The sequence below is a fragment of the Rhinoderma darwinii genome, chromosome 8 (genome assembly GCF_050947455.1).
Source record: "Rhinoderma darwinii isolate aRhiDar2 chromosome 8, aRhiDar2.hap1, whole genome shotgun sequence".
NCBI classification, from domain to species: Eukaryota; Metazoa; Chordata; class Amphibia; order Anura; family Rhinodermatidae; genus Rhinoderma; species Rhinoderma darwinii.
The window spans coordinates 26385-44914 of NC_134694.1; the positions used below are offsets into that span (position 1 = coordinate 26385).

Genomic DNA, 18530 nt, shown 5'->3' on the forward strand with positions numbered 1-18530 from the left:
TATTACATATATCCTGATGTACTCCTCACATATTACATATACCCTGATGTACTCCTCACATATTACATATATCCTGATGTACTCCTCACATATTACATATATCCTGATGTACTCCTCACATATTACATATACCCTGATGTACTCCTCACATATTACATATATCCTGATGTACTCCTCACATATTACATATACCCTGATGTACTCCTCACATATTACATATATCCTGATGTACTCCTCACATATTACATATATCCTGATGTACTCCTCACATATTACATATACCCTGATGTACTCCTCACATATTACATATATCCTGATGTACTCCTCACATATTACATATATCCTGATGTACTCCTCACATATTACATATATCCTGATATACTCCGCACAGATTACATATACCCTGATGTACTCCTCACATATTACATATATCCTGATGTACTCCTCACATATTACATATACCCTGATGTACTCCCCACATATTACATATATCCTGATGTACTCCTCACATATTACATATATCCTGATGTACTCCTCACATATTACATATATCCTGATGTACTCCTCACATATTACATATACCCTGATGTACTCCTCACAGATTACATATACCCTGATGTACTCCTCACATATTACATATACCCTGATGTACTCCTCACATATTACATATATCCTGATGTACTCCTCACATATTACATATATCCTGATGTACTCCTCACATATTACATATACCCTGATGTACTCCTCACATATTACATATATCCTGATGTACTCCTCACATATTACATATACCCTGATGTACTCCTCACATATTACATATACCCTGATGTACTCCTCACATATTACATATATCCTGATGTACTCCTCACATATTACATATACCCTGATGTACTCCTCACATATTACATATATCCTGATGTACTCCTCACATATTACATATATCCTGATGTACTCCTCTCAGATTATATATACCCTGATGTACTCCTCACATATTACATATACCCTGATGTACTCCTCACATATTACATATACCCTGATGTACTCCTCACATATTACATATACCCTGATGTACTCCTCACATATTACATATATCCTGATGTACTCCGCACAGATTACATATACCCTGATGTACTCCTCACATATTACATATACCCTGATGTACTCCGCACAGATTACATATACCCTGATGTACTCCTCACAGATTACATATATCCTGATGTACTCCTCACATATTACATATACCCTGATGTACTCCTCACATATTACATATACCCTGATGTACTCCTCACATATTACATATACCCTGATGTACTCCTCACATATTACATATACCCTGATGTACTCCTCACATATTACATATACCCTGATGTACTCCTCACATATTACATATATCCTGATGTACTCCTCACATATTACATATACCCTGATGTACTCCTCACAGATTACATATATCCTGATGTACTCCTCACATATTACATATACCCTGATGTACTCCTCACATATTACATATACCCTGATGTACTCCTCACATATCACATATATCCTGATGTACTCCTCACATATTACATATACCCTGATGTACTCCTCACATATTACATATATCCTGATGTACTCCTCACATATTACATATATCCTGATGTACTCCTCACATATTACATATACCCTGATGTACTCCTCACATATTACATATACCCTGATGTACTCCTCACATATTACATATACCCTGATGTACTCCTCACATATTACATATACCCTGATGTACTCCTCACATATTACATATACACTGATGTACTCCTCACATATTACATATACCCTGATGTACTCCTCACATATTACATATACCCTGATGTACTCCTCACATATTACATATACCCTGATGTATTCCTCACATATTATATATACCCCTGATATACTCCGCACAGATTACATATACCCTGATGTACTCCTCACATATTACATATATCCTGATCTACTCCTCACATATTACACATACCCTGATGTACTCCTCACATATTACACATACCCTGATGTACTCCTCACATATTACATATATCCTGATGTACTCCTCACATATTACATATACCCTGATGTACTCCTCACATATTACATATACCCTGATGTACTCCTCACATATTACATATACCCTGATGTACTCCTCACAGATTACATATACCCTGATGTACTCCTCACATATTACATATACCCTGATGTACTCCTCACATATTACATATACCCTGATGTACTCCTCACATATTACATATATCCTGATGTACTCCTCACATATTACATATACCCTGATGTACTCCTCACATATTACATATACCCTGATGTACTCCTCACATATTACATATACCCTGATGTACTCCTCACATATTACATATACCCTGATGTACTCCTCACATATTACATATACCCTGATGTACTCCTCACATATTACATATTCCCTGATGTGCTCCTCACATATTACATATACCCTGATGTACTCCTCACATATTACATATATCCTGATGTACTCCTCACATATTACATATACCCTGATGTACTCCTCACATATTACATATACCCTCATGTACTCCTCACATATTACATATATCCTGATGTACTCCTCACATATTACATATATCCTGATGTACTCCTCACATATTACATATATCCTGATGTACTCCTCACATATTACATATATCCTGATGTACTCCTCACATATTACATATACCCTGATGTACTCCTCACATATTACATATACCCGGATGTACTCCTCACATATTACATATACCCTGATGTACTCCGCACATATTACATATACCCTGATGTACTCCTCACATATTACATATACCCTGATGTACTCCTCACATATCACATATATCCTGATGTACTCCTCACATATTACATATACCCTGATGTACTCCTCACATATCACATATATCCTGATGTTCTCCTCACATATTACATATACCCTGATGTACTCCTCACATATTACATATACCCTGATGTACTCCTCACATATTACATATACCCTGATGTACTCCTCACATATTACATATACCCTGATGTACTCCTCACATATTACATATACCCTGATGTACTCCTCACATATTACATATACCCTGATGTACTCCTCACATATTACATATACCCTGATGTACTCCTCACATATTACATATTCCCTGATGTGCTCCTCACATATTACATATATCCTGATGTACTCCTCACATGTTACATATATCCTGATGTACTCCTCACATATTACATATATCCTGATGTACTCCTCACATATTACATATATCCTGATGTACTCCTCACCTATTACATATATCCTGATGTACTCCTCACATATTACATATATCCTGATGTACTCCTCACATATTACATATACCCTGATGTACTACTCACATATTACATATACCCTGATGTACCCCTCACATATTACATATACCCTGATGTACTCCTCACATATTACATATATCCTGATGTACTCCTCACATATTACATATATCCTGATGTACTCCTCACATATTACATATACCCTGATGTACTCCTCACATATTACATATATCCTGATGTACTCCTCACATATTACATATATCCTGATGTACTCCTCACATATATCCTGATGTACTCCTCACATATTACATATATCCTGATGTGCTCCTCACATATTACATATATCCTGATGTACTCCTCACATATTACATATACCCTGATGTACTCCTCACATATTACACATACCCTGATGTACTCCTCACATATTACATATACCCTGATGTACTCCTCACATATTACATATATCCTGATGTACTCCTCACATATTACATATACCCTGATGTACTCCTCACATATTACACATACCCTGATGTACTCCTCACATGTTACACATACCCTGATGTACTCCTCACATATTACATATACCCTGATGTACTCCTCACATATTACATATATCCTGATGTACTCCTCACATATTACATATACCCTGATGTACTCCTCACATATTACATATATCCTGATGTACTCCTCACATATTACATATACCCTGATGTACTCCTCACATATTACATATACCCTGATGTACTCCTCACATATTACATATACCCTGATGTACTCCTCACATATTACATATACCCTGATGTACTCCTCACATATTACATATACCCTGATGTACCCCTCACATATTACATATACCCTGATGTACTCCTCACATATTACATATATCCTGATGTACTCCTCACATATTACATATACCCTGATGTACTCCTCACATATTACATATACCCTGATGTACTCCTCACATATTACATATACCCTGATGTACTCCTCACATATTACATATACCCTGATGTACTCCTCACATATTACATATACCCTGATGTACTCCTCACATGTTACATATATCCTGATGTACTCCTCACATGTTACATATATCCTGATGTACTCCTCACATATTACATATATCCTGATGTACTCCTCACATATTACATATATCCTGATGTACTCCTCACATATTACATATATCCTGATGTACTCCTCACATATTACATATATCCTGATGTACTCCTCACATATTACATATATCCTGATGTACTCCTCACATATTACATATACCCTGATGTACTACTCACATATTACATATACCCTGATGTACCCCTCACATATTACATATACCCTGATGTACTCCTCACATATTACATATATCCTGATGTACTCCTCACATATTACATATATCCTGATGTACTCCTCACATATTACATATACCCTGATGTACTCCTCACATATTACATATATCCTGATGTACTCCTCACATATTACATATATCCTGATGTACTCCTCACATATATCCTGATGTACTCCTCACATATTACATATATCCTGATGTGCTCCTCACATATTACATATATCCTGATGTACTCCTCACATATTACATATATCCTGATGTACTCCTCACATATATCCTGATGTACTCCTCACATATTACATATACCCTGATGTACTCCTCACAGATTACATATATCCTGATGTACTCCTCACATATTACATATACCCTGATGTACTCCTCACATATTACATATATCCTGATGTACTCCTCACATATTACATATATCCTGATGTACTCCTCACATATTACATATACCCTGATGTACTCCTCACATATTACATATATCCTGATGTACTCCTCACATATTACATATACCCTGATGTACTCCTCACATATTACATATACCCTGATGTACTCCTCACATATTACATATACCCTGATGTACTCCTCACATATTACATATACCCTGATGTACTCCTCACATATTACATATACCCTGATGTACTCCTCACATATTACATATATCCTGATGTACTCCTCACATATTACATATATCCTGATGTACTCCTCACATGTTACATATATCCTGATGTACTCCTCACATATTACATATATCCTGATGTACTCCTCACATATTACATATATCCTGATGTACTCCTCACATATTACATATATCCTGATGTACTCCTCACATATTACATATACCCTGATGTACTACTCACATATTACATATACCCTGATGTACCCCTCACATATTACATATACCCTGATGTACTCCTCACATATTACATATATCCTGATGTACTCCTCACATATTACATATATCCTGATGTACTCCTCACATATTACATATACCCTGATGTACTCCTCACATATTACATATATCCTGATGTACTCCTCACATATTACATATATCCTGATGTACTCCTCACATATATCCTGATGTACTCCTCACATATTACATATACCCTGATGTACTCCTCACATATTACATATATCCTGATGTGCTCCTCACATATTACATATATCCTGATGTACTCCTCACATATTACATATATCCTGATGTACTCCTCACATATATCCTGATGTACTCCTCACATATTACATATACCCTGATGTACTCCTCACATATTACACATATCCTGATGTACTCCTCACAGATTACATATATCCTGATGTACTCCTCACATATTACATATACCCTGATGTACTCCTCACATATTACATATATCCTGATGTACTCCTCACATATTACATATATCCTGATGTACTCCTCACATATTACATATACCCTGATGTACTCCTCACATATTACATATACCCTGATGTACTCCTCACATATTACATATATCCTGATGTACTCCTCACATATTACATATACCCTGATGTACTCCTCACATATTACATATATCCTGATGTACTCCTCACATGTTACATATATCCTGATGTACTCCTCACATATTACATATACCCTGATGTACTCCTCACATATTACATATACCCTGATGTACTCCTCACATATCACATATACCCTGATGTACTCCTCACATATTACATATATCCTGATGTACTCCTCACATATTACATATATCCTGATGTACTCCTCACATATTACATATACCCTGATGTACTCCTCACATATTACATATACCCTGATGTACTCCTCACATATTACATATATCCTGATGTACTCCTCACATGTTACATATACCCTGATGTACTCCACACATATTACATATATCCTGATGTACTCCTCACATATTACATATATCCTGATGTACTCCTCACATATTACATATACCCTGATGTACTCCTCACATATCACATATACCCTGATGTACTCCTCACATATTACATATATCCTGATGTACTCCTCACATATTACATATATCCTGATGTACTCCTCACATATTACATATACCCTGATGTACTCCTCACATATTACATATATCCTGATGTACTCCTCACATATTACATATACCCTGATGTACTCCTCACATATTACATATACCCTGATGTACTCCTCACATGTTACATATATCCTGATGTACTCCTCACATGTTACATATATCCTGATGTACTCCTCACATGTTACATATATCCTGATGTACTCCTCACATATTACATATATCCTGATGTACTCCTTACATATTACATATACCCTGATGTACTCCTCACAGATTACTTATACCCTGATGTACTCCTCACATATTACATATACCCTGATGTACTCCGCACATATTACATATACCCTGATGTACTCCTCACATATTACATATATCCTGATGTACTCCTCACATATTACATATACCCTGATGTACTCCTCACATATTACATATATCCTGATGTACTCCTCACATATTACATATATCCTGATGTACTCCTCACATATTACATATACCCTGATGTACTCCTCACATATTACATATATCCTGATGTACTCCTCACATATTACATATACCCTGATGTACTCCTCACATATTACATATATCCTGATGTACTCCTCACATATTACATATATCCTGATGTACTCCTCACATATTACATATACCCTGATGTACTCCTCACATATTACATATATCCTGATGTACTCCTCACATATTACATATACCCTGATGTACTCCTCACATATTACATATATCCTGATGTACTCCTCACACATTACATATACCCTGATGTACTCCTCACATATTACATATATCCTGATGTACTCCTCACATATTACATATATCCTGATGTACTCCTCACATATTACATATACCCTGATGTACCCCTCACATATTACATATACCCTGATGTACTCCTCACATGTTACATATATCCTGATGTACTCCTCACATGTTACATATATCCTGATGTACTCCTCACAGATTACATATACCCTGATGTACTCCTCACATATTACATATACCCTGATGTACTCCTCACATATTACATATACCCTGATGTACTCCTCACATATTACATATACCCTGATGTACTCCTCATATATTACATATATCCTGATGTTCTCCTCACATATTACATATATCCTGATGTTCTCCTCACATATTACATATATCCTGATGTACTCCTCACATATTACATATATCCTGATGTACTCCTCACATATTACATATATCCTGATGTACTCCTCACAGATTACATATATCCTGATGTACTCCTCACATATTACATATATCCTGATGTACCCCTCACATATTACATATACCCTGATGTACTCCTCACATATTACATATATCCTGATGTACTCCTCACATATTACATATATCCTGATGTACTCCTCACATATTACATATACCCTGATGTACTCCTCACATATTACATATATCCTGATGTACTCCTCACATATTACATATATCCTGATGTACTCCTCACATATATCCTGATGTACTCCTCACATATTACATATATCCTGATGTGCTCCTCACATATTACATATATCCTGATGTACTCCTCACATATTACATATATCCTGATGTACTCCTCACATATATCCTGATGTACTCCTCACATATTACATATACCCTGATGTACTCCTCACAGATTACATATATCCTGATGTACTCCTCACATATTACATATACCCTGATGTACTCCTCACATATTACATATATCCTGATGTACTCCTCACATATTACATATATCCTGATGTACTCCTCACATATTACATATACCCTGATGTACTCCTCACATATTACATATATCCTGATGTACTCCTCACATATTACATATACCCTGATGTACTCCTCACATATTACATATACCCTGATGTACTCCTCACATATTACATATACCCTGATGTACTCCTCACATATTACATATACCCTGATGTACTCCTCACATATTACATATACCCTGATGTACTCCTCACATATTACATATATCCTGATGTACTCCTCACATATTACATATATCCTGATGTACTCCTCACATGTTACATATATCCTGATGTACTCCTCACATATTACATATATCCTGATGTACTCCTCACATATTACATATATCCTGATGTACTCCTCACATATTACATATATCCTGATGTACTCCTCACATATTACATATACCCTGATGTACTACTCACATATTACATATACCCTGATGTACCCCTCACATATTACATATACCCTGATGTACTCCTCACATATTACATATATCCTGATGTACTCCTCACATATTACATATATCCTGATGTACTCCTCACATATTACATATACCCTGATGTACTCCTCACATATTACATATATCCTGATGTACTCCTCACATATTACATATATCCTGATGTACTCCTCACATATATCCTGATGTACTCCTCACATATTACATATACCCTGATGTACTCCTCACATATTACATATATCCTGATGTGCTCCTCACATATTACATATATCCTGATGTACTCCTCACATATTACATATATCCTGATGTACTCCTCACATATATCCTGATGTACTCCTCACATATTACATATACCCTGATGTACTCCTCACATATTACACATATCCTGATGTACTCCTCACAGATTACATATATCCTGATGTACTCCTCACATATTACATATACCCTGATGTACTCCTCACATATTACATATATCCTGATGTACTCCTCACATATTACATATATCCTGATGTACTCCTCACATATTACATATACCCTGATGTACTCCTCACATATTACATATACCCTGATGTACTCCTCACATATTACATATATCCTGATGTACTCCTCACATATTACATATACCCTGATGTACTCCTCACATATTACATATATCCTGATGTACTCCTCACATGTTACATATATCCTGATGTACTCCTCACATATTACATATACCCTGATGTACTCCTCACATATTACATATACCCTGATGTACTCCTCACATATCACATATACCCTGATGTACTCCTCACATATTACATATATCCTGATGTACTCCTCACATATTACATATATCCTGATGTACTCCTCACATATTACATATACCCTGATGTACTCCTCACATATTACATATACCCTGATGTACTCCTCACATATTACATATATCCTGATGTACTCCTCACATGTTACATATACCCTGATGTACTCCACACATATTACATATATCCTGATGTACTCCTCACATATTACATATATCCTGATGTACTCCTCACATATTACATATACCCTGATGTACTCCTCACATATCACATATACCCTGATGTACTCCTCACATATTACATATATCCTGATGTACTCCTCACATATTACATATATCCTGATGTACTCCTCACATATTACATATACCCTGATGTACTCCTCACATATTACATATATCCTGATGTACTCCTCACATATTACATATACCCTGATGTACTCCTCACATATTACATATACCCTGATGTACTCCTCACATGTTACATATATCCTGATGTACTCCTCACATGTTACATATATCCTGATGTACTCCTCACATGTTACATATATCCTGATGTACTCCTCACATATTACATATATCCTGATGTACTCCTTACATATTACATATACCCTGATGTACTCCTCACAGATTACTTATACCCTGATGTACTCCTCACATATTACATATACCCTGATGTACTCCGCACATATTACATATACCCTGATGTACTCCTCACATATTACATATATCCTGATGTACTCCTCACATATTACATATACCCTGATGTACTCCTCACATATTACATATATCCTGATGTACTCCTCACATATTACATATATCCTGATGTACTCCTCACATATTACATATACCCTGATGTACTCCTCACATATTACATATATCCTGATGTACTCCTCACATATTACATATACCCTGATGTACTCCTCACATATTACATATATCCTGATGTACTCCTCACATATTACATATATCCTGATGTACTCCTCACATATTACATATACCCTGATGTACTCCTCACATATTACATATATCCTGATGTACTCCTCACATATTACATATACCCTGATGTACTCCTCACATATTACATATATCCTGATGTACTCCTCACACATTACATATACCCTGATGTACTCCTCACATATTACATATATCCTGATGTACTCCTCACATATTACATATATCCTGATGTACTCCTCACATATTACATATACCCTGATGTACCCCTCACATATTACATATACCCTGATGTACTCCTCACATGTTACATATATCCTGATGTACTCCTCACATGTTACATATATCCTGATGTACTCCTCACAGATTACATATACCCTGATGTACTCCTCACATATTACATATACCCTGATGTACTCCTCACATATTACATATACCCTGATGTACTCCTCACATATTACATATACCCTGATGTACTCCTCATATATTACATATATCCTGATGTTCTCCTCACATATTACATATATCCTGATGTTCTCCTCACATATTACATATATCCTGATGTACTCCTCACATATTACATATATCCTGATGTACTCCTCACATATTACATATATCCTGATGTACTCCTCACAGATTACATATATCCTGATGTACTCCTCACATATTACATATACCCTGATGTACTCCTCACAGCTTATATATACCCCGATGTACTCCGCACATATTACATATATCCTGATGTACTCCTCACATATTACATATATCCTGATGTACGCCTCACATATTACATATACCCTGATGTACTCATCACATATTACATATACCCTGATGTACTCCCCACATATTACATATATCCTGATGTACTCCTCACATATTACATATACCCTGATGTACCCCTCACATATTACATATATCCTGATGTACTCCTCACATATTACATATATCCTGATGTACTCCTCACATATTACATAAACCCTGATGTACTCCTCACATATTACATATACCCTGATGTACTCCTCACATATTACATATACCCTGATGTACTCCTCACATATGTCCTGATGTACTCCTCACATATTACATATATCCTGATGTACTCCTCACATATTACATATACCCCTGATGTACTCCTCACATATTACATATACCCTGATGTTCTCCTCACATATTACATATATCCTGATGTACTCCTCACAGATTACATATATCCTGATGTACTCCTCACAGATTACATATATCCTGATGTACTCCTCACATATTACATATACCCTGATGTACTCCTCACAGCTTATATATACCCCGATGTACTCCGCACATATTACATATATCCTGATGTACGCCTCACATATTACATATACCCTGATGTACTCCCCACATATTACATATACCCTGATGTACTCCCCACATATTACATATACCCTGATGTACTCCCCACATATTACATATACCCTGATGTACTCCTCACATATTACATATACCCTGATGTACTCCTCACATATTACATATACCCTGATGTACTCCTCACATATTACATATATCCTGATGTACTCCGCACAGATTACATATACTCTGATGTACTCCTCACATATTACATATACCCTGATGTACTCCTCACATATTACATATACCCTGATGTACTCCTCACATATTACATATACCCTGATGTACTCCTCACATATTACATATACCCTGATGTACTCCTCACATATTACATATACCCTGATGTACTCCGCACAGATTACTTATACTCTGATGTACTCCTCCCATATTACATATATCCTGTTGTACTCCTCACATATTACATATATCCTGATGTACTCCTCACATATTACATATACCCTGATGTACTCCTCACATATTACATATATCCTGATGTACTCCTCACATATTACATATACCCTGATGTACTCCTCACATATTACATATACCCTGATGTACTCCTCACATATTACATATACCCTGATGTACTCCTCACATATTACATATACCCTGATGTACTCCTCACATATTACATATACCCTGATGTACTCCTCACATATTACATATACCCTGATGTACTCCTCCCATATTACATATACCCTGATGTACTCCTCACATATTACATATATCCTGATGTACTCCTCACATATTACATATACCCTGATGTACTCCTCACATATTACATATACCCTGATGTACTCCTCACATATTACATATACCCTGATGTGCTCCTCACATATTACATATATCCTGATGTACTCCTCACATATTACATATATCCTGATGTACTCCTCACATATTACATATACCCTGATGTACTCCTCACATATTACATATACCCTGATGTACTCCTCCCATATTACATATATCCTGATGTACTCCTCACATATTACATATACCCTGATGTACTCCTCACATATTACATATATCCTGATGTACTCCTCACATATATCCTGATGTACTCCTCACATATTACATATACCCTGATGTACTCCTCACATATTACATATATCCTGATGTACTCCTCACATATATCCTGATGTATTCCTCACATATTACATATATCCTGATGTACTCCTCACATATTACATATACCCTGATGTACTCCTCACATATTACATATATCCTGATGTACTCCTCACATATTACATATACCCTGATGTACTTCTCACATATTACATATATCCTGATGTACTCCTCACATATTACATATACCCTGATGTACTCCTTACATATTACACATACCCTGATGTACTCCTCACATATTACACATACCCTGATGTACTCCTCACATATTACACATACCCTGATGTACTCCTCACAGATTACATATACCCTGATGTACTCCTCACAGATTACATATACCCTGATGTACTCCTCACATATTACATATACCCTGATGTACTCCTCACATATTACATATACCCTGATGTACTCCTCATATATTACATATATCCTGATGTTCTCCTCACATATTACATATATCCTGATGTTCTCCTCACATATTACATATATCCTGATGTACTCCTCACATATTACATATATCCTGATGTACTCCTCACATATTACATATATCCTGATGTACTCCTCACAGATTACATATATCCTGATGTACTCCTCACATATTACATATACCCTGATGTACTCCTCCCATATTACATATACCCTGATGTACTCCTCACATATTACATATATCCTGATGTACTCCTCACATATTACATATACCCTGATGTACTCCTCACATATTACATATACCCTGATGTACTCCTCACATATTACATATACCCTGATGTGCTCCTCACATATTACATATATCCTGATGTACTCCTCACATATTACATATATCCTGATGTACTCCTCACATATTACATATACCCTGATGTACTCCTCACATATTACATATACCCTGATGTACTCCTCCCATATTACATATATCCTGATGTACTCCTCACATATTACATATACCCTGATGTACTCCTCACATATTACATATATCCTGATGTACTCCTCACATATATCCTGATGTACTCCTCACATATTACATATACCCTGATGTACTCCTCACATATTACATATATCCTGATGTACTCCTCACATATATCCTGATGTATTCCTCACATATTACATATATCCTGATGTACTCCTCACATATTACATATACCCTGATGTACTCCTCACATATTACATATATCCTGATGTACTCCTCACATATTACATATACCCTGATGTACTTCTCACATATTACATATATCCTGATGTACTCCTCACATATTACATATACCCTGATGTACTCCTTACATATTACACATACCCTGATGTACTCCTCACATATTACACATACCCTGATGTACTCCTCACATATTACACATACCCTGATGTACTCCTCACAGATTACATATACCCTGATGTACTCCTCACAGATTACATATACCCTGATGTACTCCTCACATATTACATATACCCTGATGTACTCCTCACATATTACATATACCCTGATGTACTCCTCACATATTACATATACCCTGATGTACTCCCCACATATTACATATATCCTGATGTACTCCTCATATATTACATATACCCTGATGTACTCCTCACATATTACATATACCCTGATGTACTCCTCACATATTACATATATCCTGATGTACTCCTCACATATTACATATATCCTGATGTACTCCTCACATATTACATATATCCTGATGTACTCCTCACATATTACATATATCCTGATGTACTCCTCACATATTACATATACCCTGATGTACTCCTCACATATTACATATACCCTGATGTACTCCTCACATATTACATATACCCTGATGTACTCCTCACATATTACATATACCCTGATGTACTCCTCACATATTACATATATCCTGATGTACTCCGCACATATTACATATACCCTGATGTACTCCTCACATATTACATATACCCTGATGTACTCCTCACATATTACATATACCCTGATGTACTCCTCACATATTACATATACCCTGATGTACTCCTCACATATTACATATACCCTGATGTACTCCTCACATATTACATATACCCTGATGTACTCCTCACATATTACATATACCCTGATGTACTCCTCACATATTACATATATCCTGATGTACTCCTCACATATTACATATATCCTGATGTACTCCTCACATATTACATATATCCTGATGTACTCCTCACATATTACATATATCCTGATGTACTCCTCACATATTACATATACCCTGATGTACTCCTCACATATTACATATACCCTGATGTACTCCTCACATATTACATATACCCTGATGTACTCCTCACATATTACATATACCCTGATGTACTCCTCACATATTACATATACCCTGATGTACTCCTCACATATTACATATACCCTGATGTACTCCTCACATATTACATATCTCCTGATGTACTCCTCACATATTACATATACCCTGATGTACTCCTCACATATTACATATACCCTGATGTACTCCTCACATATTACATATACCCTGATGTACTCCTCACATATTACATATACCCTGATGTACTCCTCACATATTACATATATCCTGATGTACTCCTCACATATTACATATATCCTGATGTACTCCTCACATATTACATATACCCTGATGTACTCCTCACATATTACATATATCCTGATGTGCTCCTCACATATTACATATACCCTGATGTGCTCCTCACATATTACATATACCCTGATGTATTCCTCACATATTACATACAGTGAAGGAAATAAGTATTTGATCCCTTGCTGATTTTGTAAGTTTGCCCACTGTCAAAATCATGAACAGTCTAGAATTTTTAGGCTAGGGTAATTTTACCAGTTAGAGATAGATTATATAAAAAAAAAAAAAAGAAAATCACATTGTCAAAATTCTATATATTTATTTGCATTGTGCACAGAGAAATAAGTATTTCATCCCTTTGGCAAACAAGACTTAATACTTGGTGGCAAAACCCTTGTTGGCAAGCACAGCAGTCAGACGTTTTTTGTAGTTGATGATGAGGTTTGCACACATGTTAGATGGAATTTTGGCCCACTCCTCTTTGCAGATCATCTGTAAATCATTAAGATTTCGAGGCTGTCGCTTGGCAACTCGGATCTTCAGCTCCCTCCATAAGTTTTCGATGAGATTAAGGTCTGGAGACTGGCTAGGCCACTCCATGACCTTAATGTGCTTCTTTTTGAGCCACTCCTTTGTTGCCTTGGCTGTATGTTTCGGGTCATTGTCGTGCTGGAAGACCCAGCCACGAGCCATTATTAATGTCCTGGTGGAGGGAAGGAGGTTGTCACTCAGGATTTGACGGTACATGGCTCCATCCATTCTCCCATTGATGCGGTGAAGTAGTCCTGTGCCCTTAGCAGAGAAACACCCCCAAAACATAATGTTTCCACCTCCATGCTTGACAGTGGGGACGGTGTTCTTTGGGTCATAGGCAGCATTTCTCTTCCTCCAAACACGGCGAGTTGAGTTAATGCCAAAGAGCTCAATTTTAGTCTCATCTGACCACAGCACCTTCTCCCAATCACTCTCAGAATCATCCAGATGTTCATTTGCAAACTTCAGACGGGCCTGTACATGTGCCTTCTTGAGCAGGGGGACCTTGCGGGCACTGCAGGATTGTAATGTGTTACCAATGGTTTTCTTGGTGACTGTGGTCCCAGCTGCCTTGAGATTATTAACAAGTTCCCCCCGTGTAGTTTTCGGCTGAGCTCTCACCTTCCTCAGGATCAAGGATACCCCACGAGGTGAGATTTTGCATGGAGCCCCAGATGGATGTGGATTGACAGTCATTTTGTATGTCTTCCATTTTCTTACTATTGCACCAACAGTTGTCTCCTTCTCACCCAGCGTCTTACTTATGGTTTTGTAGCCCATTCCAGCCTTGTGCAGGTCTATGATCTTGTCCCTGACATCCTTAGAAAGCTCTTTCGTCTTGCCCATGTTGTAGAGGTTAGAGTCAGACTGATCATTGAGTCTGTGGACAGGAGTCTGTTATACAGGTGACATGTAAGAGCTGTCTATAATGCAGGCACCAAGTTGATTTGGAGCAGTAACTGGTCTGGAGGAGGCTGAACTCTTAATGGTTGGTCGGGGGTCACATACTTATTTCTCTGTGCACAATGCAAATAAATAGAGATCATTTTGACTGATTTTCTGTTTTTTTTTTATTTTATATAATCTATCTCTCACTGGTAAAATTAACCTAGCCTAAAAATTCTAGACTGTTCATGACTTTGACAGTGGGGGGCAAACTTACAAAATCAGCAAGGGATCAAATACTTATTTCCTTCACTGTATATCCTGATGTACTCCTAACACATTACATATACCCTGATGTACTCCATATATATATATATATATGTATATATATATATACATATACATACATATATTCTTACATTCTTTGGCGGGATTCAAGGGGTTAACAGCGGAGTGAAGAGCTTTCTCTTCTCTCGGCCGTTAGAGCGGGGCTGTGGCTGTTTATTACATCTGTTGTAGTGCTGCTGATCGCTCCGGCACGCTGGCTGTCACACAGGACGAGAAAGCACCGGCCCCTCAGAACGACTATTCTCGTCCTGTGTCTTCAACCAGTTAAAAGCTTGATGTAAACAATCCGCCGTTTTTCCGTAGATTTCCTTTAATGCTTTTATTTTCTTCTAATGGTGACAGAATATAACAAGAAAGTTATCATCTTCGCTCCGCGCCCTTCAGATGCGCTATGTGACCACTGATGATGTCATCACCAGCGATGATGACGATGCTAATGGATTCTGTGTGGCCTTGGAAGCCGTCTTCATCCATGGCCTGAACGTGAAGTTTATAAGAACACAAACTGACAGGAGAAAAAACAAAGGGCGCGGCATCGCCTTACCGCAACCGGCCTTCTGGCCTCTACTGAAAGCTGTCAGTCACCGGTCAGTATATTGAGGGATACAACTCGACTGGTCTCTACTCTGTATACTGGTCTCTGCTCTGTATACTCTGTCCTGTCATTACTCTGTATGCTGGTCTCTGCTCTGTCTATGCTGGTCTCTGCTCTGTCTATGCTGGTCTCTGCTCTGTCTATGCTGGTCTCTGCTCTGTCTATGCTGGTCTCTGCTCTGTCTATGCTGGTCTCTGCTCTGTCTATGCTGGTCTCTGCTCTGTCTATGCTGGTCTCTGCTCTGTCTATGCTGGTCTCTGCTCTGTCTATGCTGGTCTCTGCTCTGTCTATGCTGGTCTCTGCTCTGTCTATGCTGGTCTCTGCTCTGTCTATGCTGGTCTCTGCTCTGTCTATGCTGGTCTCTGCTCTGTCTATGCTGGTCTCTGCTCTGTCTATGCTGGTCTCTGCTCTGTCTATGCT

At 37.1% G+C, this 18530-nt stretch overlaps 1 protein-coding gene across 1 annotated transcript in view; it reads left to right on the top strand.

Annotated features, from left to right (window-relative positions):
• The window catches only part of PLEKHM1 (pleckstrin homology and RUN domain containing M1), a 42280-nt gene that overhangs the window by 15371 nt on the left and 8379 nt on the right, over positions 1–18530 (top strand). The window contains exon 3 of the mRNA XM_075834575.1: positions 17858–18102. Coding sequence (XP_075690690.1) covers positions 17858–18102 — 245 coding nt within the window. The remainder of the gene's footprint in view (positions 1–17857; positions 18103–18530) is intronic.